Source organism: Cylas formicarius, unplaced genomic scaffold (genome assembly GCF_029955315.1).
Source record: "Cylas formicarius isolate icCylForm1 unplaced genomic scaffold, icCylForm1.1 PGA_scaffold_2__14_contigs__length_35257938, whole genome shotgun sequence".
Taxonomy (NCBI): Eukaryota; Metazoa; Arthropoda; class Insecta; order Coleoptera; family Brentidae; genus Cylas; species Cylas formicarius.
In genome coordinates, this window is record NW_026844319.1 from 4,566,055 (window position 1) to 4,590,517 (window position 24,463).

Below are 24,463 nucleotides of genomic sequence, written 5' to 3' on the forward strand. Positions count from 1 at the left end.
AATTACAAATTGGCTTGTCCTAGAAATTTTTACAATTTATTCAGGTGCATTGGACAATGAAGGTTTTCTTAATATTCAGACACAAATATATTAATTACATTAATTAATTAACACTTCTCGCAGCTTAAGGTTTTATTATAAATTTATAAGAAACCTTAACTTTTATAATATTTTTTTTTACTTTTGTAAGAGGTCTAATAACTAACCAAAATGGTTTTATAATATTATAAAGGTTTCTTATAATAATAATGTCAGACTTTAGCTAAGCCTCAATTTTACGAATGAATTAAGTAACGTTTCCGTATCATACACATCAGCAATTTACATACCAGTTCTGGCAACGATCCAATCCAAATACGAAGTAACCCTGGTGTTAATTGAGGGACTGTCGATATTGCAGTCGAGCCCGTGGGATATGATCCCGATAAGATGCAACTTTTGAGTGCTCGGATCCATCCACAGCAACGGGCCTCCAGAATCACCAGCGCACTCGCGATGTCTCAGAGTAAATGTACATATATGATTGTTGTTGATATTCTCAGTCTGGTCCCGGGCGCACTGCTGGTTTGAAATTACAGTGAGACTTGTCTTCCTTAGCACGTCCGATTGGCTATCGGAAACGTTCAGGCTACCCCATCCTAATACAGTAACAAACGTAAAACGAGATACAAAGTTACTTATTCATAGAGGTACTACAAAATATCCGTATATAACGTGAGCAAAGAAAAACTGAAAATAGAAAACAAAGAAACTAAAACTAAATTCTATGGGATTATTAACCTCAACCGCCTCTTAATATCCCCAAAAACGTTGGTCGAACATGTCAAGTTCTACGTGGAAAGTGACCATACCGTCCATAAAATTTATAATACATACTAGGAGTATACTATTGAACTAATTTTTAAACTTCAAAACTAGCGGCATCAATTATTGATAGGGCAGATGTACCTGATCGAAAATCCTTCACCAAACTGTACACGAAATCAAGCATGGCTAACGTAACGGTTTTATCAATGTGGGCTTCCAATATAAATTTAGGATTTAAATAATTCTAAGGGTTTTTAATATCATCAACCAAATGTATTCTGTCACCCCAAAGAAAAGTTCTTTACTTTACTATGTTAATTTTTCAAAGAAACTTCCTTAGACTACTGTAATACTGTTTACAAATCTTGTGGGTTCTTCCTGCGCCGGTTGTTGTTGAGTCGAACTTGGTAACGTTTCGCCAATCATCCTGTTGGCTTCTTTAGATCTTAACTGAAATTGGCTTGTATTTTACTCTGCACCTGTTTATTATTTGCTGAGAAGCGGAGCTAAATGAGGGGCATAAACATCGTCTCGGGTGACTGATTCACATAGAAACGTGGAGGTATCTGAGTCGTGATAGATTTCTATAGAGTCTGGGAATTTTCGTTGGTAGAACGGATTACATGCAAGAATTTTAATTTATCGAATAAAATTTTATTCCCGGTTTCGTGATTGTGTTCGGCAACTGGTGATGAGTTTATTTGTCTTAGTCTTAAGGCTCTTTCATAATCTTTGAGCCTAGTTGATATTTTTCGTCCGTTCTCTCCAATGTATTCTTTGCCGCATTTGTATGGAATGCTGTAAACTCCTGCCATCTCAAATGGAATTTTGTCGATGTTGAGACATTTTCGAACTCCTCGCTTTTGGAAGGTTATGGTGAAGTGTATTTTGTAATGGAACGCTTAAAATCTTTAATGTAGAAATTGTTAGAGAGAAGAGGAGAGGTAAGGTGTTTTAATGCTGGGTGTAGTCACTCGGGTTGAAATAGTTTTACGGATCTGTAAACAAGCGACTTGATAACCCATGATTTTTAGGCCGGATGCTGATGTTAGTTCTGATTTTCTATTGATAAGAATATCTATGAATGGGAGGTTGTTATTAGTTTCTAATTCAATGGTAAAACGTATGTTAGGGTGTATAGAGTTTAAATGTCTAAGAAAATCTACTAGGGAATCTTGAACATGAGGCCAAATAACAAAAGTATCATCGACCGTAACGTATCCATAATTTTGGTTTTAGATGGAAGGTGTGATGGAGAACCCGTAGCTGTTCCTGACGTTTGACCGTTTTAAGAAAAATATGTTCCAGACAAGTATTTTTCAATTAAGATGAGAAGTAAGCAGTAATATAATATTTCTATGCAGAGTATTGACAGAGATCTTTATAAATTTCAATGGTTTTACAGTTTTTTTTTTTAATTTGAACCAACCACCTGCAGCCAATAGAATGGGGTGAATTGATTGTTTGTCAATGTCAAAAGAAGTAAATTTAAAGTATGTAATAGCTACTGTCACTCAATCTTTGAAGAATGCAACACAAACAAAAAAAATGGTACAAATTGGTACTTTAATTGACGTTTGATTTTGAAATAATAATTTCAATTCGAAGTCAACCGACCTATCGAGTTGTTGTGCAATATTAGATTTTTCACGTATTCTGGTTATCAATCCATTTATAAAATATTTTAAATTGATCATGTTCATCTAGGCATTGTTTACTATGCAAGTTATAGTCCATATCTTCTATTTGGCAATTCAAAAATATGTATTTTAAGAAGAAATGATACTAAAATATTTTTCGGAAAATGACTTGGAGAGAAACAACATTTTTAATAATTCCAAAAACAATACTGTTAAAGTCACTTTCAAATTTTTTAGATCTAAACTACAGCGTTTTTGATTGTAGAAACTTACCCAATGCCGTAACAAGTTGACCAACGAAATCGGAGGTTTTGTACCGAAATGGTAAGCATATGGGACCGATATATAAACTAAACACTATTTGGTTTTGAGTTTGAATGATCGCGATGTCAGCTATCACCGTATTAATTAGACTGAAGTTGGGGAAGATTTCGTAGGTGTTAACATTATAAATCTTCGAATAAGGGGTGGTTCCTAAAACGAAAATTATTCTTATAAATATAGGTCGGTCGTTCAATCTCCTAACTTTATCTCGCACTTTTTAAAAAACAATAAGATAATTCAAGATTTAAATATACAGATTAAACATAAATATGGTCGCAAGATATTTGAGAAAGAAAGAAAAGGTTTAATAACAACTTAATGCTGCCATTTAAGCCGCTCCTCACTACGTTGTCATTCAATTTAAAATCATAAAATCAGTACAGATTCGGATTCTGTGCCATAAAAATATCAGGTTTTGCCCGAAATTTGATTCTGAATTCTCGGTAGCTCGTGCTGTAACCTCCAGGCCATTTATCTATCATGTTTGTCAAGAAATTCTCTAAAATCCCAATGATGCATTCATCATTCGTTACCAAAGTGTCACTTTAAAATGTCAGCTTCATTAAACACTGTCGCGGGTCAATTCGAGCGTTTGCATTTCTCTAGATCGGGAACGATCAAATTGTTTTCGGTAGATTTAAAAACTGTTTAAATTTACAATGGTTATAATTGCCGGTGTTCGTAACAATAAGACAAAAAGTAGGTTACTAAATTATTACAATAGGCACATATTCCTTTTCTCAAGACATGCAGAACGACAGGTATTACAATTCTTACACAAAATGTTAATATATCAAAAATGGTATATACCCCCTTTGACATTTCATTTAATTTATAAATGAATAAGTGCAAAATTAGACATTTTGGATTAGGGAGTGGAAAAAGATGTTGAAGCTAACAATAAAGTCGGATTTTTGACAAATAGAATAAATCGTCTTTTTTGCTAATACAGTGCCATTAACCGAGAAACACCCTACCACCGTTTTCATGGAATGAGGGTCTCGTTAGGTGTTATGAAACAGTTTTATAATTCTTCAGGTGTTCCACCGTTTTCATACTTTTTGGGCACTTGGTATAGCTTTAAACAAACGAGGCCATTAATAGTTCTTAAGAAATTGAGCTTTTCATATTTTAAATACAACGTTAAATATTGCAATTGTAATTGTAAACTTGGATTTAGTTTTATTCAAAAAAATTTAACATTTTATTGATTTAAAATTCTGGACATGGATAATAGAATTGACCACTTAAAACAGATTTGACTAGTTACTATCCCGAAACAGATGAAATCCACTTTAGTGTAAGTATCTACGATCCTCGTTATTAACATTAAATTTAATGCAGTTAGCTAGACTTATGATACAGGGTAAATCAAAAATGCATAAGGCCATCATTATAAAAAAATAAATATGGCGGGAAGAACTACAAACCACGAGGAAAACACAATTTGGAAAAATTGAATTTGTGGGTTTATTTTTTTTAATAAAAAAATTCGGTGGTGTCCATTTGAGAGTCATAGCTCCGTAGGTTGCGCCTATAGAAAAAAAATTTTTTTCGTGCCTTATCTAAATCTCAGAGACTTTCCCGCACACCCGGTATAATTTGGATTCGGGAGTAGAAAGAGAAAAGTAGAATTCGGGAGTAGAGGAGAGGGAGTAGCAACGACGTTTACTTAATGTTTGTCGAATGAAACCCACTAAGCGGATATGGAAATATCGATCCCTATAGACAAATCGATACTTTATATTTTGATCGCAATACGCGCGAGATTTTACGTGAAACTGACGATATTGCATTACCTGAAGTGATGTTGTGCCCGCCCACTAAAACCGAAAACGTGCTGCGATCTCTATTGTAGACGCAATGACCGGCGGTCAACACGAAAAATTCAGAGATTATGCTAGCCCCGCAAATTATGATGAAAGGGTTCAGATTTACCAGCCCCGCCATCGAAGGGTACTCGTTGACGCCCGTTTCTTGTCCTCCAAGGATTGTAGCCTAAAAAACGTACGTTTTGCCATGTGAAATTCGAAATTTCATCGGCATGGCCTACAATAAATTCAATGAAATATAAAACGTTTCTAGAACGGCGGGAAGAAGTGCAATTTAATTTTGCTGCTGGAAAAGCTATTCGGAAGAATGTGAACCAATCAGTAATGGCATTTAAATTTAAACAGCTATATTTCAATCCAAAGAAGATTGTTGCGTAAAAATTGAGCAGGTGTTTGGCAGGGTAATTCATTTTATTATTCAAAATAAAACAATCAACCTTAATTACTTTTTCAAAAATAGAAGTGTTTTCTAAAGTTGCAGCTATATATACGTTCTTTTCCTACTTTAGTTTGCAAAATAGAAAGTGCGTTAAATAAGTGTTTAATTTTATTTATAATAGGGTCAATAATTTTTAATTTTGAGAAACTCGAATTTTCGAAATCTTGTAAAATTATTAGAACTTCATATTTGTTAATGACCTATACCAATACATCTTTATTAAACATTGAAATCTCTCTATAAGCTGATTTTTAAACACTTAGACCTATTTGATTAATTTCCTATTCTAGTTGTTTGTCATTTTGACACACTTGCTGGAAGGTTTGGTTAAATTTCTCAAGAAAGATAAGAGCTAAAGAATTAAGGAAGCGGCGTAAACATCTAGTCGTGTTGCTGTCAGCTAGAAACAAATAATAGACCGGTATATACGGGTTACAAATAAAATTTATTGATTTATGGATTATATATTTACGTCTCAGTATAAATTCATAGAGTCAAAAAGACGATGCCTGATTGACATAATTTTTTCAATACATTCTCTTTTGTTCAGGAAATTTAGAAAATCCGAAAATTCTTCTACTTGAAAATCCATGTATTTGTCCCTGCCGGTGAAACGAGCACCAGTGTTGTAAATTTCAAACAGCATGTTTTCCTTGATCCTAATAACACCAGTAGACATTTCCTTTTTTTTGCTGAGTTGAGTACACTTTTTGAGTCACGGTTGATTTAGGAGTTTTGGACTATACGCCAAAAATTTATACAGATCGATCCCTTCTTGCGAAGGTGTACCCGTCACTAGACACAGTAGAATTAATACTTTTTGGAATTATCGCTGCGGTAGCTGCTACTATTGAAAGCAATCTTTGCCATTCGCCGAGATAATGGGATACAGCCAACTCCATTCTTCCGACCAAACGTCATTTTTAAAACAAACGTACGCTGTTAAAACATTTTGAGCACTTAACTGAGACGATTTAATTTAATGATCTTATTTTTATAACACTAAATCAAAGCGGACATTTATTTTGTGGAGGCAGGTTTAAATTGTTTTCCTGCTTATTAAATAACCTATGCCACATAACCAGCGAGTCGTATGATATCACGCCCGAAGTTCATCAACGTTGCTTATTTGCTCGCTTTGCGTTAGTCTGTTTTACATATGCCGGTCGACATAAAATTGCAAATTTTTAAAGCATACCTTTTTATTGTTTTTTCATATAGGAATTTGAGCACATAATCAATGAAATAATAATACAGATTTTCGTAAGGCACACAGGTGTAATCTACCGTTCATATGGAAGGTGCACACATATTAACAATCAAAGGTCGGGATATCTGTAGTTGTTCGATCTTCGAAGTCAAAAATCTGTTTTTGCTTGCCCTTATAGGTGCGCAGTGTGAACCAACCGCGTAATCAATTCGTCAATAAGGTTTATAATCTATAAGGTATTTTAATCCGTGGTGAAAACGCTTGAGCCAAGGTACGCAATATACGCTTCGCTCTCTGCGGCTTGATTATGTAGTAAGTAGTAAGTAGTAAGTAGATTTCCGTCATAAATTGCAATCTCTTTAGTGACGAAACCTACAGCGTCCTTTAGATTAAACCCTTGAATATCTAACGCCACTATCCGCGTGATGACAACCGCCAAAAATGTACTGTTTCGCCGAATATTTTGTGGCAAATTTTTTGAACATATAATTTGCGAGTCTTTTTAAAAACCGTTGAATTTGTTTTACTATTTCAGTTAGATGATTCTAACTAAATACTTCGTCATGTAAAATGAGACAGTAAACCGATGTATCCTTTTGGATATTAGCGCTAGTTTCAAATTCAATTCGCATTACTACAAAACCATTTTGATGAGAACCATCGATGTGTGTAATGGGACATTTTTCTTTGCTACGTGTGAAAATTGCCCCGTGCGATGTTCCGTAATAAGAGTGCCTAAAATTAGCAACCATATCATATAGAGTCGAATACTTGTTTTTTCTTTTAAAATGGTTCCGAATTTAAAAATACTTTTATATTAGTTAAACTGACGTCATCAAATTTTTTTCTAATTTTCTACTTGACCTTTCCTATTATCGTGGATAATGATTTGCGTCTGTAGTTTATTTTTTGTTTCTACGGACCACGTACGAGTTGTGGTTTCAATAATTTCCCAAGATCCATTGTTATCTCTTTATTAGACTCCATGATTTTCGTTAGAGCAAGTTCTTCGGCATTATTTGCCATAAATTTTGGAATTTTCCACCGCGTCTAAATCGTTGCTGGTTCGTATTAAAGCCGGGTGGTGGATATTATGAATCTATCACTGATAAATGCCCGCATTTGTAAGAACTGGACTTTTGTTTTGGTTGAATAATTGTAATATATGAAGAAAGCCTTAGTTTTGTATTTTATATAGCTCACCCAATCAGTTCCCCGTTCAGTTCTCAATATCCAAGTTAAAAAATTCCGCATTCTCTAATTTGATTTTTTTGCTGCAGATTATCACGCATAAAAACGCCTCTGAAATGCTGAATTTTCTCCAAACGAAGAGTGCTTTTGCTTTATTCCTCTGCCAAGTCTTATCCTTTAAGATCTTGTGTGGTTCGTGTCTCCTCGTTAAATCGTTAGACTGAGAATATGCTATATCGTGCTCTTTACAGCAGCAGAATCACCTTTATTTATTCTCTTTTGTAAATGGGTACCCAATTCGCTGAATAGGCGACCATTATTACTATACAGTTCGATAGTAAGTTTGTTTATAAGTTTATTTACCAATCCTGAACCTTTCGACCCGTTTCGATGTACAATAATCAGAGTGTTAGGAAATAGTGTTTCTAAATATTTAGGTATTATGCTATAAATACTTTTGCAGGTTCCTGTTAATGTCTCAGTCGAAATGTGAGTAAAAAAGCAAGCCTTTTCTTTGCCCGTAAAAAACGACGACGCAAAAAGTTCGAGCTGCGAATTTGAAAAGCACCCCCATCACTTTAGAGGTAATTGCAACAGGGCACTTAAATTCGGGTAAAACCAATGTCATATTTGGTCGAACATCCTGGAATGCAAATAGATTTGAAAACGTTGACTTATATTCCAAATCCCCGTAACAGCCAAAATACGTGTATTTGAGAGAACTGCTAAAGCCTTTACAAGAGATAGCATGATTATATAGCATCGACTAAAGTCATGGCTAACCGATGCAAAAAATCGAGAAGTTCTTTTAGAGATTTTTTCAAATTGAAAATGACTACTGATTCGTATTCAGGACTACCTAGAAGTAACTAAACCAATGACCAAAGGTTTTAATGTTTTAAAAAAATAGGTAAACCTTGTAAATAACAAATAGAAATTTTAATTACACAAAGTCCAAAAATATTGTTAAAAAAGACTTTTCAAGAGACATTCATTTTGAGGTATCATCTGAAAACAACAAAGTTAATAAATCTTAGTATTCGAAAGGTATAATGTAATCAAAATTAAAATATAAATTAGCGAATGAACTTGACAGTCGAATGTTCGCTTCTCCATGGCAAACTTTTACAAAGGAAACAGTATGCCGACGTCAATAAATTTTGATATTTCAATATTTCAAACACCCCGTAATGAAACATTATTAAAATTGGTATAGTTGGATTCTAAGTACTACTGAATAAGAATTCCTTGCCATAGAGAGTACTTCCTCAGATATTCGAGAGAGATGGAGAAAAGGAGAGAAATCACGGAACTTCGTGCATAAAGTCACACGCCCAATGATATTAGCGGTACGAATTTGTTTTGGGAACGAATTATTCATTTAAAGAAAATATGCACATATTTATGCTGGATTAAATTAATTCTTTATTGATAAAAGGAATATTTTTAAGGAGACTATTTATTACGAAGTGAGTATTTTAAAGATTAGTAATAACAACTAAATAATGCGACTTAAATTACGACTTTTCTTAACCTGGCAGCACTGCCGTAGACGTCAGAGCAAATCAGGTGTTTGTCGATGAGGCAAGAAAAAAAATTGCTTAGAATTTGAAACGTAAGCACGGAAGTACTGGACCGTATTTCACTATAAAACTCTGGTCAAGTGAACATGAATGATTGAAATATAAACACTAATCTACCAGGATAACTGTCCCAAGGAAAAATATGAATTAGCCCTAGAAATTAGTCTGTTGATCAACCGAAATGTAAGCAATATTTAAGGAATTATTTCCCTATATTTTCGTCACCTATTCCTCCAGGAACATGTACGAACAATTAATGGATGGTAACAAATACAACTGGATAGCATTTTTATGTGCTAAATCGTTTCTTCGAAATTTATCAAGATTTTAAAATTATGCTCGGAAAAAATTGTGGAGAAGTTCATTTAAAATAGTCATATTTAAAGATACATGCGTGGGAATTAAGTTTTCTGGTTTATTTGTGGGACCTCGGTAAGATTTAGGCTTTCATTTAACTTCAGGTTGAAAGTCATCAGCGGACGGACGAGTCGGCGGTTCCAGCGGTACAACGTATTCTGTGTTATCTTGCTGATAATAGTTGCTACAATGTGATTTATAGTCTCGGTAATATGATATTGATTTAATTGATTTTATCGATTGGTTTCAGAGTTGCACAACTCATCGGCTTCCATATTTTGCAGCTTTTGAGATGTACTTGGCACATGATTGTTTTAAAGATTATTTTGTTTATTAAATTATGGTATGCCACTGTTTTGTGTAGAAACCAACATGGGTGGAGGAAGACTTTTTGGTGGCTGGGCCTGAAAACGATTAGCGGTTTACGAAAAGCATAAGAATTTGTCTATAACGTGGCTTACTATTGATTGGACCGGTGGCAAACGGCTGTTGCTGTTGCCTAAAATTATTTCGGTTATGCCTATTTTTGACAGGGTACCAAGTTACTTACGTCTAATTGTTGTTTCCAAAGGTTCTTTTAAACCTGATAAAAATGTTTTCAGAGCAAATGGGTTATGGAGTTAACGTTTTATTTTTTTTGCTTCACTCCTCGTTTCATGTGTATCAATAATATAATATATAATATACCCAGATTTAGAATTTGTCATGCTTATAGGAATTGCTACCAGGTTGAATAGTTTCTAAATTTAAAGAAAAACAATTTTTCTGACATGAGCTTACATTAACCGATAGCAAATGTTTCAAGATTATCAATTAATTTTTGGAAATACTGCCTGGAGGGCGCCAATTGGTTAGGGAGGGTTAGAGACCATTGCCTTTTTAAAAAATATATTTAAATTTACAAGATGTTCGTTACAATAATATATCTTAACTCATTCTTCGAATAATGAAAAATAGAGTTTTTATATTATATTTAAAAAATAGATAGAAAAAATAAGTTGTGTTGCTAAAGTAATATTAATTCTAGAAATAACTCGAATCTTAGTTTTCACTCATCCCAATGAAGGTATGAATTCATTCTATTGGCCAATTCATGTAATACGATCTTGATCAATCCTGGCGAAATTTTCTGGTATTTTTTTGAAATTATCCTCTCTAAATATTGAACATCTTGACACGGCCCTCGCTGACAAATGGTTCATTAAAGTAGGGTGGTAAGTTCATCTGAACTATCAGGTCAAAAAAGATAAGAATATCTGTGAATAGCGCTTCCATCGATCATACGTTCAAAATATTCCATAACATTCAATATACTGTCACATAATTCACCTTGTTTTTTCCAAATAAGTCGCTTTTGTAAAGGTCTATGAATTTATGTGAGTTTAATATTGTGTTACTTGAAGCATTTACAATAGCCCTCGTTTAGATGCACTCCCGGAAGAGCATACAAGTTTGTTTTACCATTTGCTTCCAACCACAATCGCAGGCCGCTAAGTTTTGTATGGTCGGTACCCACAGTTCCTTTGAACTGTCCTTGATAGCGGTCATGGTACAGTGGAACTGTCCACCGGGAGAGGTAAGCGTGGAAAACAGTCCTGAAAGAAAACGCCAATCAACAATAATAGCCTAGTGTTTGATCGAACCACTTTAAATTTTATATAAAAATTAAAATAGATAAATTTAATTTATCTATTTTAATTTTTGTCTGTACAAAAATTCGAACTATTGAACGGCATCTTAAAGCCCCATTTAAATAAAAAAATACAAAATAAAGCATTGGGTTAACTATATTTTGTATAAAAAATCCTGCAAAATTCACTCCGAGAGTGTGATTATATATATATATATATATATATATATATATATATATATATATATATATATATATATATATATATATATATATATATATATATATATATATATATATATATATATATATATATATATATATATATATATATATATATATATATATATATATATATATATATATATATATATATACATATATATATTCACGTATTGATTCACGGATGGAAAAATGTGATGACACTATATTCCGGGATATCATCCGTTCGCTCGTTGAACTCCGACTGCTGAAAACTGGGGTGTTCGAAGTGTTTTCGGAGCGCGAGCATTGAAGATGCCAAGTGAGATTTTGGCGAAACGTCTGCAGGATTCCAGTCGGAGTTCAACGAGCGAACGGATGATATCCCGGAATATAGTGTCATCATATATATATATATATATATATATATATATATATATATATATATATATATATATATATATATATATATATATATATATATATATATATATATATATATATATATATATATGATGACACTATACTCCGGGATATCATCCGTTCGCTCGTTGAACTCCGACTGGAATCCTGCAGACGTTTCGCCAAAATCTCACTTGGCATCTTAAATGCTCGCGCTCCGAAAACACTTCGAACACTCGGAGCGCGAGCATTTAAGATGCCAAGTGAGATTTTGGCGAAACGTCTGCAGGATTCCAGTCGGATGCAGGATTTGCAGGATTCCAGTCGGATGCAGGATTCCAGTCGGAGTTCAACGAGCGAACGGATGATATCCCGGAGTATAGTGTCATCACATTTTTCCATCCGTGAATCAATACGTGAGAATATATATATATATATATATATATATATATATATATATATATATATATATATATATATATATATATATACAAAACGGTAGTCGTGACCGGCTAGTTGAACAACAAATTTTAGTTAATTGGGGTATCGGTCCTGATGAGGGCTCAAATAAAAGGCTTTTGTGCTACACCAAGCTTTCGAAAATGTTTATTTTCTTCTTCAGGGGCTACAATATGAAAGCGGCTCTTAGTTATTTAATACTAAAGTCTTCTAGTTAAAGTACTTACTGCTACAGTGCCATTATAGGCCAACACCAAACTCATCCGGATAACAGAAAGAATCAAATACGACCGTTAATTATTATAACAGAGGGCAGCCATCTAGACGAAATTGTTGTTACATTTTATTTAAACGAATTTTACTTCAAACGCAAAACGCAAATGATGGAAAAGTTTTATTAATATGCCTACCGCCAGCCGTCCAGTTTTTTTTCTTTTTTTTTTTTTTCTTTTTTTTTTCCCTTCTTTTTTTTCCCTTTGTTACCTCCTTTTTGTTTACAAGGCACCTAATGTATAGAGGCTTGGGACTATTTTTCTAAATTATAATTACATTGTGACGACACTATTATCAGCAAACGCAATTCGATTGACGGTTGGTTGTAAAGTTAAGACATTAGAGTAGATCACACTGAGGCCATCAATGTCAGATCTTTTATTGACCGATTTCGGTTCCAAGAAGATCTCCACCATTTCCAAAATTGCTCTTTTGTTGTAGTTGCTTTCTTTATGGAGAATTTTTGTTTCAACAAAGTTAACATCGTGATCCATTTGGTTAGAGTGTGTTGCTAATGAACAGGTGTTCTTATTGAGTCTGCAATCACTCTTGTGTGACGTAATTCTATCCTTAAGTACTCGCGATGTCTGTCCTATGTATACCTGATCACACTGATTACAAGGGATGCTATAAATTACTTCTGAATTCTTTTGTACCTCATCCTTATCTTTTAGTTTGCTAAAGACACTCCCCAATGTGTTTTTGTTTGTTTATATGCTATCTTAATATTTGTTTGTGCTCTCAGAATTTTTGTGAGTGTGGTCGTTAATTCTTTAATGTATGGCAATGAAAAATAAAAACATCTCAGATCGTCCATTTCTGGGCTATCTGAGTGGACGACCGTGTTCCGCGGGTTTGGAGCTCTTAGTGGGGTCGTGCTATATAACAATTTTTTAGTTAACCTACTTGGGTATGAGTTGTTAATCAGCATGTCGTAAAGCTTATTAAGATTTTTTTGTCTTAGTGATGGGTGAGAAATCCTCTCTATTCGTGTCTTTAATGCTATGACCAAATTTATTTTTGTTTTCGTTGTATGGTAAGAGTGGAAATTCATATATCTCCTCGAACTGGTCGGTTTTATGTACCAATCTAATATAATTTTGTTATCGTTGTTCCGGATCACTTTAGTGTCCAGAAATGGTACGCTTTTATCAATTTCCTCCTCTACTGTAAATTGTATGTGTGCATCATAGCTGTTAAACACTGTGAGAGTTTCCCTCACGCAACTTTCAGGTATGGAAGTAATTATATCATCCACATATTTTTTCAGAAATGGTAACTGAAACGACAGCTTATCTACGCACACCTCAAGTAGGTCATCCATAACGTATTGAGCTAATATTGGAGAAATGATGGCACCCATCGGTGTACCTAATTTTTGTTTGTAAAATTCATTGTTAAATCTAAAATACGTTGTATCAAAGACAAACTGAAGTATCTTTAGGAAACTAATTTGTGACAAATCAGTGTGGTTTCTAATTCTGTTCCAATGTTTTTTTATACTTTTTTCTACCAAATTATATGGAATATTACTAAATAAAGAGACGACATCCAAGCTCACAAGAACATACTTATTAGGTAATTGTTTGTCATTGATAAATGAAGAAAACTCAAATGAATCACCTGTGAAATAATCATTATTCTTATTATATGCTTTGGTTAAAACCTGAGTCAACAATGAAGCCAGTTTACTGTTCGGAGCATTAATTGATGAAATTATCGGCCTTAAGGACAATTGGGGTTTATGTATTTTGGGTAAGCCATAAAATTTAGGACAAGTTTGATTATATATATTTAAAGTTTTGGCTACCTCATTTGTTAATTGTTTTTGATCTTTTAATGATTTGACAAGTTTGTTCGCTTTTTGTTGGTAAGTAGATGTAGGATCACATCTGAGACGCTCGTAATAGGTCCGATCCATCAGAATTTCGTTTGATTTTTGAATGTATGTATCTTTAGACATAATAACTGTCACATTCCCTTTATCGGCCCTAGAAACGACCAACTCAGCGTGATCCTTAAAAAATTTTTTTGTCTTTTTTAACAAAATGTCTATATAGCTACGCTTTGCCGGTTGTTTTAAAAAATTAGTCAATACATTAGTAAACTTAGCTCTTACAGTATTTTTTGCGTTCTCTGGTACAGCTTTAATTATAGTTTCTACATCAGCAATTAAACGTTTGACTGAGATTTCATTGCATCTTGGTGGCACGGAAAATTTCTCACCCATCACTAAGACAAAAAAATCTTAATAAGCTTTACGACATGCTGATTAACAACTCATACCCAAGTAGGTTAACTAAAAAATTGTTATATAGCACGACCCCACTAAGAGCTCCAAACCCGCGGAACACGGTCGTCCACTCAGATAGCCCAGAAATGGACGATCTGAGATGTTTTTATTTTTCATTGCCATACATTAAAGAATTAACGACCACACTCACAAAAATTCTGAGAGCACAAACAAATATTAAGATAGCATATAAACAAACAAAAACATTGGGGAGTGTCTTTAGCAAACTAAAAGATAAGGATGAGGTACAAAAGAATTCAGAAGTAATTTATAGCATCCCTTGTAATCAGTGTGATCAGGTATACATAGGACAGACATCGCGAGTACTTAAGGATAGAATTACGTCACACAAGAGTGATTGCAGACTCAATAAGAACACCTGTTCATTAGCAACACACTCTAACCAAATGGATCACGATGTTAACTTTGTTGAAACAAAAATTCTCCATAAAGAAAGCAACTACAACAAAAGAGCAATTTTGGAAATGGTGGAGATCTTCTTGGAACCGAAATCGGTCAATAAAAGATCTGACATTGATGGCCTCAGTGTGATCTACTCTAATGTCTTAACTTTACAACCAACCGTCAATCGAATTGCGTTTGCTGATAATAGTGTCGTCACAATGTAATTATAATTTAGAAAAATAGTCCCAAGCCTCTATACATTAGGTGCCTTGTAAACAAAAAGGAGGTAACAAAGGGAAAAAAAAGAAGGGAAAAAAGAAAAAAAAAGAAAAAAAAACTGGACGGCTGGCGGTAGGCATATTAATAAAACTTTTCCATCATTTGCGTTTTGCGTTTGAAGTAAAATTCGTTTAAATAAAATGTAACAACAATTTCGTCTAGATGGCTGCCCTCGGTTATAATAATTAACGGTCGTATTTGATTCTTTCTGTTATACGGATGAGTTTGGTGTTGGCCTATAATGGCACTGTAGCAGTAAGTACTTTAACTAGAAGACTTTAGTATTAAATAACTAAGAGCCGCTTTCATATTGTAGCCCCTGAAGAAGAAAATAAACATTTTCGAAAGCTTGGTGTAGCACAAAAGCCTTTTATTTGAGCCCTCATCAGGACCGATACCCCAATTAACTAAAATTTGTTATATATATATATATATATATATATATATATATATATATATATATATATATATATATATATATATATATATATATATGTCACTCTCTCGGAGTGAATTTTGCAGAATTTTTTATATAAAATATAGTTAACCCAATGCTTTATTTTGTATTCTTTTATTTAAATGGGGCTTTAAGATGCCGTTCAATAGTTCGAATTTTACCTATGGAACTGTACAGACAAAAATTAAAATAGATAAATTAAAATCAGTGGGAAATGATTTTCTCAAAAGTGCAACCCCACCCCAGGAACGCCTAAATTCCTTGCTTTGCTAGAGTCCAATACCTCTGATTTTATTTAAAAACAATTACCGATTGTAACGGTGTTTGCTTGTGATATAGTAGAAAACGTTCCGCTCCCGCAGTAATTATGTGCGTTTCGAAGAGTCTGACCGGTTGACGTTATAGCCAACTTGTCAGCGTGACAATTTGAAGACTGCAACAAAAATAGTACTAATTTAAAGAAATCTGAAATTTTCTATTGATTATTGCCCTACAAAGTTGCAGTTGTCATTAGAAGATTTTTTTGTTGAAAACGAAAGATTATTTTTTGATAAATTTGTTGTTACCAACCTTGGGCAATAAGACATCGGTACAGGACAAGACAATTTTGGTACCGATATCACTTTTCACCACCCATCTACACGATGAACCTCGGCTGTAGTTTTGAGGGTACTCTTTGTTATGGATGTAGTACTCCTTCCCGATTATCATTTCCTGATACATGTCGCAGTTCGGATCGACTGCTGCGTACATTGGCACCAGAAGATTCCATAATGCTACCAGGACTGTTGCGCTGGATGAGAAACTTCCTGAAAAATCAAACGTTATCAGAAAGTGGGCAATACAACAATTGTAAAGATGGGTATGCAGAATTTAAAATTATTTTAAAGTCTAAAGGTGGCTCAAAAAGGCGAATAAACACAATTTTTTTAAGTGGAATTCCCCATTTATTATTTTTTTAATTCCTTTTAATTTCTTTTTTATTAATAACAAAACACGCCTAAACCTAATAGTTTTTCCAATATTTAAATTTTTCTAAAAAAATACTATTTATCACACACACCAAAAAAACGACGATAGCGCCAATATGTTAAATTTTATTTGATATTCCATGATTTAAAATATATTGCCATAGATTGTGAATTAGATGCTACTCAACATAAATGAATATCTCGATTTTTTTAAATGGAACATAGTACATATATATTATTTTTTCTTAAAAATCTTACAAAAATCTCCAACTTTTATTAAGCATGTCATATATCTATTTTAATGCTTTGCGATTTATATTTACTATTTCTTTCCTTCTATCTAAGACTATCCCTATAAAATTAATAGGGCATGACACAATGACATCAAATTTTTACCTGACAATTGGTAAAATTTATTGTGGTGTAGTTAATTACAAAAAAATAAGTATAGACTTTCCTACCGCTGTGAGACTTTACAAGCCGCATAAGCGCAAAGCGATAAACCGGAATGCTACCAATGAGGAAAAAGAATTGGATAATTTACTTCAAGTTCAAGATAATCTCCAGGTAAGTTTAGTAGCCGTCAAGTAGATGTGATACATCCCAATCGAAGGTTATTCGTACCACTAGGAAGTACAAATATTATCTCTTCCATATGGAACGCAACAAGACCTTCTAGACCATGATTCTGAAAAAGACTATACTTCTGCATCGTGATAAATGAAACAATAGAGGTCGATACAAATGTTTTATCTAAGATAATGTTTTCCGATGAAGCTACTTTTTGCAGTAACGGTGCAACTAAAATAACCAAAACTAACCAAAACCATTTGATGTGTAGTGTGGAATAAAAGAGTTTTAAGTTATTGGACCATATGTTTTTCGCGGATCACTTAATTTTACCCAAGTTAAAATATATCTAAAAGTATTAAAAGTAGGTAATGTAATGTAGTCTTTTCAGAAAAAATAATAATATTAATTTCTTCTTCTCCTCTCTTCGAATAACGCTAATATATAACAGATTTGTGAGTGATGAAAAATTAAAATATTGAGAAAACTATTAGGCTTAGGTATATGTTATTATTAATAAAACAGTTGATGATTTTCAAGGCGAATTTAAAACAAAATAAAACATTTTACTCTGTACCTGCTTATATATTGTTTGAGGGGGGCGCAGCTAATTGAGGGCCATAAGCACCGTCTCGGATGACAGATTCATATATATTGGTAACAGGTAAAGACCTGAGTCGCGGTTAAGATTGTTAGGATGTTTATGGATTTCTATAGACTCTCGGATTTTTCGTTGGTAGAAGAATTGATTTACATGCAAGAATTTTAGTTTTATCGAATAACATTTTATGTCCGGTTTCGTGATTGTGTTCAACTGCAACTGCTGATGAGTTTATTTGTATTAGCCTTAAGGCTCTTTCATGTTCTTTGAGTCTAGTTGATACTTTTCGTCCGGTCACTCCAGTGTATTCTTTTCCGCACTCCTGGTATCTCAAATGTTGAGAGTTTTTTGGACAAGTGGTAACTCGGGTTTTGACATTATATTTCCTTAGAACTTTTGATATGTGGTCAGTGATATTTTGAATGTAAGGAAGGACCGCAGTGGCAAGTGTAGGGTTGCTTTCGGCCTCATTGCTATTGGAAGGTTGCGGTGAAGTGTATTTTGTGATGGAACGCTTAACATCTTTAATGTGGACATTATTATTGAGGAGAGCAGAGGTAAGTTGTTTTAATTCTGAATTCAGTGACTAGGGGGCTGAGACGAGTTTTATGGCTCTGTAAACAAGAGAGTTGATAACCATGCAATGCATTAAGGTATCGGTCTGTGTGCGTAGGTTTTCTGTAAAGACAATGACCTAATGTCTGATTTCCTATAGATAAGCATATCTAAGAATGGTAGGTTATTATTAGTTTCCAACTCAATGGTAAAACATAAGTCGGGGTGTATAGAGTTTAAATGTCTAAAAAAATCTACTAGGGGGTCAAATACCAAAAGCATCATCGATGTAACGTTTCCATAATTTTGGCTTTAGATTAAAGGGTGTCGAGAACTTTCTTCTCAAAGGCTTCCATATATATATATATATATATATATATATATATATATATATATATATATATATATATATATATATATATATATATTGGCGATCATTGGTGATAGTGGAGAACCCATAGGTGTTCCCAACGTTTGTTCAAAAATTTGACCGTTATAAGAAAAATATGTTCCCGACAAGCATTTTTCAATTAAGGTGAGAAGGTTTGGTTCCAGATTCTCGGACTTTAATATATATGAAATGATGTCGAGAGTTTCAGTAATTGGGACTTTGGTAAACGTCGAAAGTAACCAGAATATCTTGTGGATCTAATGTAATAGTTTTTAATTGTTCAATGAAGTGAAAGGAATTAAGTACGAAACTATCAGTTTTCCCTGTAAAGGATTTTAATAAGGAAGCTAGATATTGTGCTAGAGAATATGTTGGAGAACCGGTGGTGCTCACAATAGGATTATAGGGCAATGCGTTCAGGCTTTGCAATATTAGATTTAGGAAGTTTTTTGAAACGGACACTTGAAATGATTTCCTTTTTCGGGATAATACGTGAGGCATTGATGAACTTGGAACTTTTTGAAAGAATTGATTTTTATACAGTGACACATTTATTACAGTGTTTGGTAGCTGAGAACAGCTTGATGGTTTTCCTAGTGTTGACGTTAGTTTTTCAATTTTCTGAATGTGATTTTGGGTAGAAGATAAACGAAGATTTAAAGCTTTGTCATGAATCATGTTTGAAAGTGTATCGAACTCGAATGGGGACAAGATAGAAGCAATTTCAAGGTGTAGAGACAGAAGTTTCTTTGAAAAATTAAGGAGTTCTAAAATTTCTCGAACAAAAGAGGTGCTACCCGTATTATTTCACTATTTTACAGAAATAGATACCTTTTCAGGAAAGTTCATATAAACGTGTATTGTGTATCAAAATGTTTCATTATTAAGATAGCAAAGGTTTAAATTTTTTTTTTATTATGTCAAAGATAGTTAAAATCCTCAACTGTGAACAAGTTAGAGTAAATCGCATTTGGATCACTAAAGGTAAAAAGGAAATAATAGTCCTTTATTATATATTATATTTAGAGAAAAAGGAAAATCTGTGAACCCCTTAACTGGTACTTCAAAACTATTCCTCTAACTCCCAGGCGTGAATAAGTGCGTTTTTACACATTGTATTTTTATGAATATCTATTTTTTGGGCTCTTTGATATATATGAATTCTAGTTCTAAAAAAATAATCTTTCGGACTTACCTTGTATAAAAAACATATCGAAAGTAGAAACACGGCAGCTGCAAACCGATCGATAATATATTATTATATTATAATGATTTTTTTTAATGTTTGAAAGGAATTTTATCTATTCAGAATCACTTCAAATTCACGACAAACATAAAATAAACTTTTCACAATTAATTGATGAAATGAGCCGTTAAGTAACTTCTAAAAGGCAAAAAAAATGAATTAACTTTCTTATGGTGTGCTTAAGAATAATACATTCTACACAACACTAAACTTTACGATAGTTGTGCGACTTTCAAAACGTTATCAAATTGCTGCTATCGCATTTCATTTAATTGTTGATCATTATTTTTGCAAATTCGATTATAGGAAACAATACCCTTTTACCGCTATCCACATGCTTCAAATCTAAGTTCGTTATTAAACTTATGTTATCGTGCTATCGTCTATAGCTAGTGGCTTATAATATGTAGTTATTGAAGTCAAAACAATGAAATTAAATGCAAAATCTAAAAAAAAAATTAACTTATTTTGAATTTTTAATGCCTGGCCGTCAATAGTAGATTCATTAGAATGCCCCCCTCCCCCATATGTTTAAGTTTATAGCCTCTAACTGCTGACTCTGTATATGTATCAAAAAAAGTGTCGAAGAAAAGTAAGTTGAATAACGACTTATTGTTCTTTCATGGGAGCGTATCTGTTTTACTGATCTGTGGTGGGCTTCCGTAAATTTAGCTCATATATAGTCGATGTCAGCATAAGCAATACCCAAATAATGCGCATATTTCTGGCAATTCTGTGCGACTCAAATGAAAGTTTGGGCACCTTTTTAAATAAAATAACTGTCTATGTGCTAGATAAAAATATTAAGTTCCAAAAATTAAAAATTTTCCTCTTATACCATAAGAACGGGCTGCACATAATTGTGCAAAATGATGAGGTTGTTATGGTACAAAAATATATAAATTTAGTTGGAAACGGCGAGGAAATTTTGAATTTTTGGAACGTCATATTTTTTCCCAGAAAAGTGCACAAAATTACCAACGTTCAGATGATATTAGAAAGTTTTAATTTGATTGTATTTAATTTAATGTTTATAATCAAATTTTCTTTGGTCACCGTGTTTTGTTCAAAATCAAGGTATATGAATTATTTTCTGTTTTAAATTAAACGAGAGGCGAGACAATAGTTAATAGTAATGTGTTACGGAAAATTTGTATAGCAATATCGTTTACGTTTTGATTCCAGACACCGCGTGCAGATGCCACTGCACTTAACATCACTATGGCTAGCATTTGGGAGAGGATAACGTATGTATGAATTATAAGAAATTAATCAGTTTTGGTTAGTGCATATTTTATTAAATTTAAGTACTCTTGCACCTTTATATAACGTATAAGTTACCGTTTATATTACAATTTTCTTACAATGCAAATTTTATATTGACTCTTTGCAAAACTTTTGTTGCAGCATTTAACCACAGAAAATGGTCAATTTTGTTTTTAAATTATCCAAAGTACAAAACTTTGGAATTATAAAATTGTATGCACTACTAAAATACGTAATTATTGAAAATTTTCATGACATTTGGTGACTGCCGCTCGAAAAATAATGTTTTGAACTGCCAATGCTTAATTACATTATTTCCGTCAGAGAAAGTTTTAATTATAATATCAATGGGACTGATAGTAGATTTCTTATTTGAATTTTTGCGCTACATATCTCGTATCTTCCTTGATTGTTTATAATCACAAGATTTACTAATACCAATTGTGCGGAAATCTGAGTGGACTGTCTTTGAGCTGATATTTGATTTTCGTTTTAGTAAAGTTTCAAGACCGACAGTATATTGCACGACTCCTTGGCCACTGGAAGGGGTTGTTGGCCCTCTGCTCTCGCGGGTTTTATGTAAACCGGCACTTTTCAATTAATGTCTCGTGATTTGACGGTCGTCAGACTCGCGGAGATCCTGTTGATCCGTTGGGAGTCATAATGAGTTTGCACAATCGGCAATGTACTAATAATAAAAACTGCTCTTATTGTAAAATTTACTTTTGAAAGTCCTGCTTGTCTCAAAGTCATGGATAATCTTCATTTTACAGTAATGTGTAATGCCTCCTTAATATTTTGTCAAAGTTGTTACAGGCGAGTCAATAGAGATCCAACATCAAATTTAATAATAATATAATAATAATTTTATGATAGTTAGTCCAATGTTGTCTCTCTGTTTACAGACTTTGCAAAAAACAATATTGAGAAGTTGTGGGAATCGATCTCAAGTGTCACTGACATACCGAAAAATGAATTTTTAAACATCATTGACTTCTATACAAAAATTGCGGGTACTCCAATGGGAGGTTACATTAGGTCTTGGATGTTTTTAATGGCTACGACCGTTACTGACAACAGTCTTCCTTTCTTGGACACCAAACTGATTAGAAGTGACACGAATACCGCCATTTTAGAATGGTATATAAAACCTAATAAACTTTAACTCCGAACATTCAAAGAAAATAAAAATCAACTTAGTGCTTGCACAAAAAGCGAGAGTCCGTAGAATCGACTACCCACGGTCATTGTTGGAAAGGCTGATATACAGTTTTGAAATGCGGAAGGAACCAACAGCTCAACCCCTATATAACCTAATCGAAAGAAACGTACACACAAAACTTAACGAACAAGACGGTGAACACTTGGAAGAGCCCCACACCCTGTCATATAGAGCTATTCCACATATAAAAATTATTTCTTCTAAGCTCATGAATGTTTTTAAGAAGACTGACACAAAAATATACGAAAACAGATAATGAAATCGGGAGTGATACATCGTGTTCCTTGCCGGGACTGTGAGAGAGTATATATAGAACAAACACCAAGAGTTCTAAAAAATAGATTGACTACACATAAGAGTCATATTAGGATAGAAAAGAGAGCATGTGTGTTGACTAAGCATAGTAGAGATAATGGACATCGTCCAAATTTCAACGAAGCCAAAATTTGTGCCACAAAAAACGTGACACACAACATCTAGCACATATATACTCATACTTACTTTCCCTAACCCAAAAATACGAATAGAACTCAAGATACTTTTAATAATCCGGGTATAATTTGTTTCGGTGTCGCCTGGTATTTGCAAAATTTCCTACCAAATAAAATCACATAGACTTACAAACTGTTTTTGTTGCGTTTTTTCTTCTCTCGTATCGTCAGCGGGTGTCTGCATGGTTCGCAGAAAATCAGTTGGGTTAAAAATTAATAAAAATGTAGCCGCAATAATCGATTGCAAATTATAAATATTAAGTAACTTTTAGAAAACTGCTGCCTGTTTTTCCAATGTTAACGTAAACAAATTTTAAACTCAACCTGCACAGTAATTATTTTTTTTATTTTATTTTAATTATGTATATACGGAGTGTCCGTAAAAATGTTTTAGCCTTGAAAAAGGAAATAAACGTTTCCGAAAGCTCGGTGTAGTATAAAAGAGTTTTTCTTGCACCCTATAAACAGAGAAAATACATTTATAACTGAGTAAAACATGATGAAAAAAAAAAAACAAAAGTTCTTAATAGTCAAATAACCGTCAATTTCCATTAAAAATGCAATTTCTTTGCGCGTGTTGGTTTTCATAATAACGAATTTGGGAATGATGGGGAGTCTTGTAAGGTTCATTATGATTTTGGGTAAATGACTATATGTCATTACTTTGCTTCGTCTTTGTCATCTTTTTGATACATTGCCTTGTTATGACCATTTTATGAGATTTCATTTTTATTTTAAAATTAGAACTGAAGAATAACAGATATCTTCTACATAGTTTGAGATTGATTTTAACTTTCATACCATTTGGTAAAAAAAGACTGACGATTTTTTTTGAAAATAATTCTTTAATGCCGTTTGAAATAAAATCAGAATTTAAATTTATCCAAAAAATGCGAAGACGATTTGAGATTCTGACCTAGCAATTTGCCCAACTACAATAACTTCACAATACTTCCTGTCTTCTCCAAAAAGTGGAGATATTTCTCTGCGTTACATTCACTCCCTGTGTAACGGAAACAGCTTTTAAAAATCCGAGACACTAGCGTACAAACAAGGATGGACACTTTGCATCGCAGATATAGTCAGCTAAAATTTGGCATCTTTATTTGTGTTGCCGTTCAATTCATTTAAATTATCAACATTTTTTATTCAGTTTGCAGCATGTGAATATTAACAAAATCAAATATCGAAACTTTTTTACGTAAAAAAGGTGTACTTCGTTCAAGTCCAAGACCAGACTCATTTATACCGTTCTGACAAGAAAGCAGTTCTTTGTAGAACGCCTAATAAATTTTAAAATGCGCAATATAAAATGGTTTAATAATATTGTATCCAAAACGTTTTAATTTTCATAATAATATCAAATTA

At 33.2% G+C, this 24,463-nt stretch overlaps 1 protein-coding gene across 1 annotated transcript; it reads right to left on the reverse strand.

Annotated features, from left to right (window-relative positions):
- Positions 1–321: 321 nt before the first annotated feature.
- Positions 322–16,163, reverse strand: LOC132698086 (venom serine protease 34-like). Its single transcript, XM_060663946.1, has 5 exons — positions 16,092–16,163; positions 10,845–10,978; positions 4,571–4,769; positions 2,721–2,921; positions 322–638 (listed from the first exon to the last, which is right to left on the reverse strand). Exons 2-5 carry the CDS (start codon positions 10,929–10,931, stop codon positions 322–324), a joined length of 804 nt encoding a protein of 267 aa, XP_060519929.1. The 5' UTR covers positions 10,932–10,978; positions 16,092–16,163.
- Between the last annotated feature and the right edge of the window lie 8,300 nt (positions 16,164–24,463).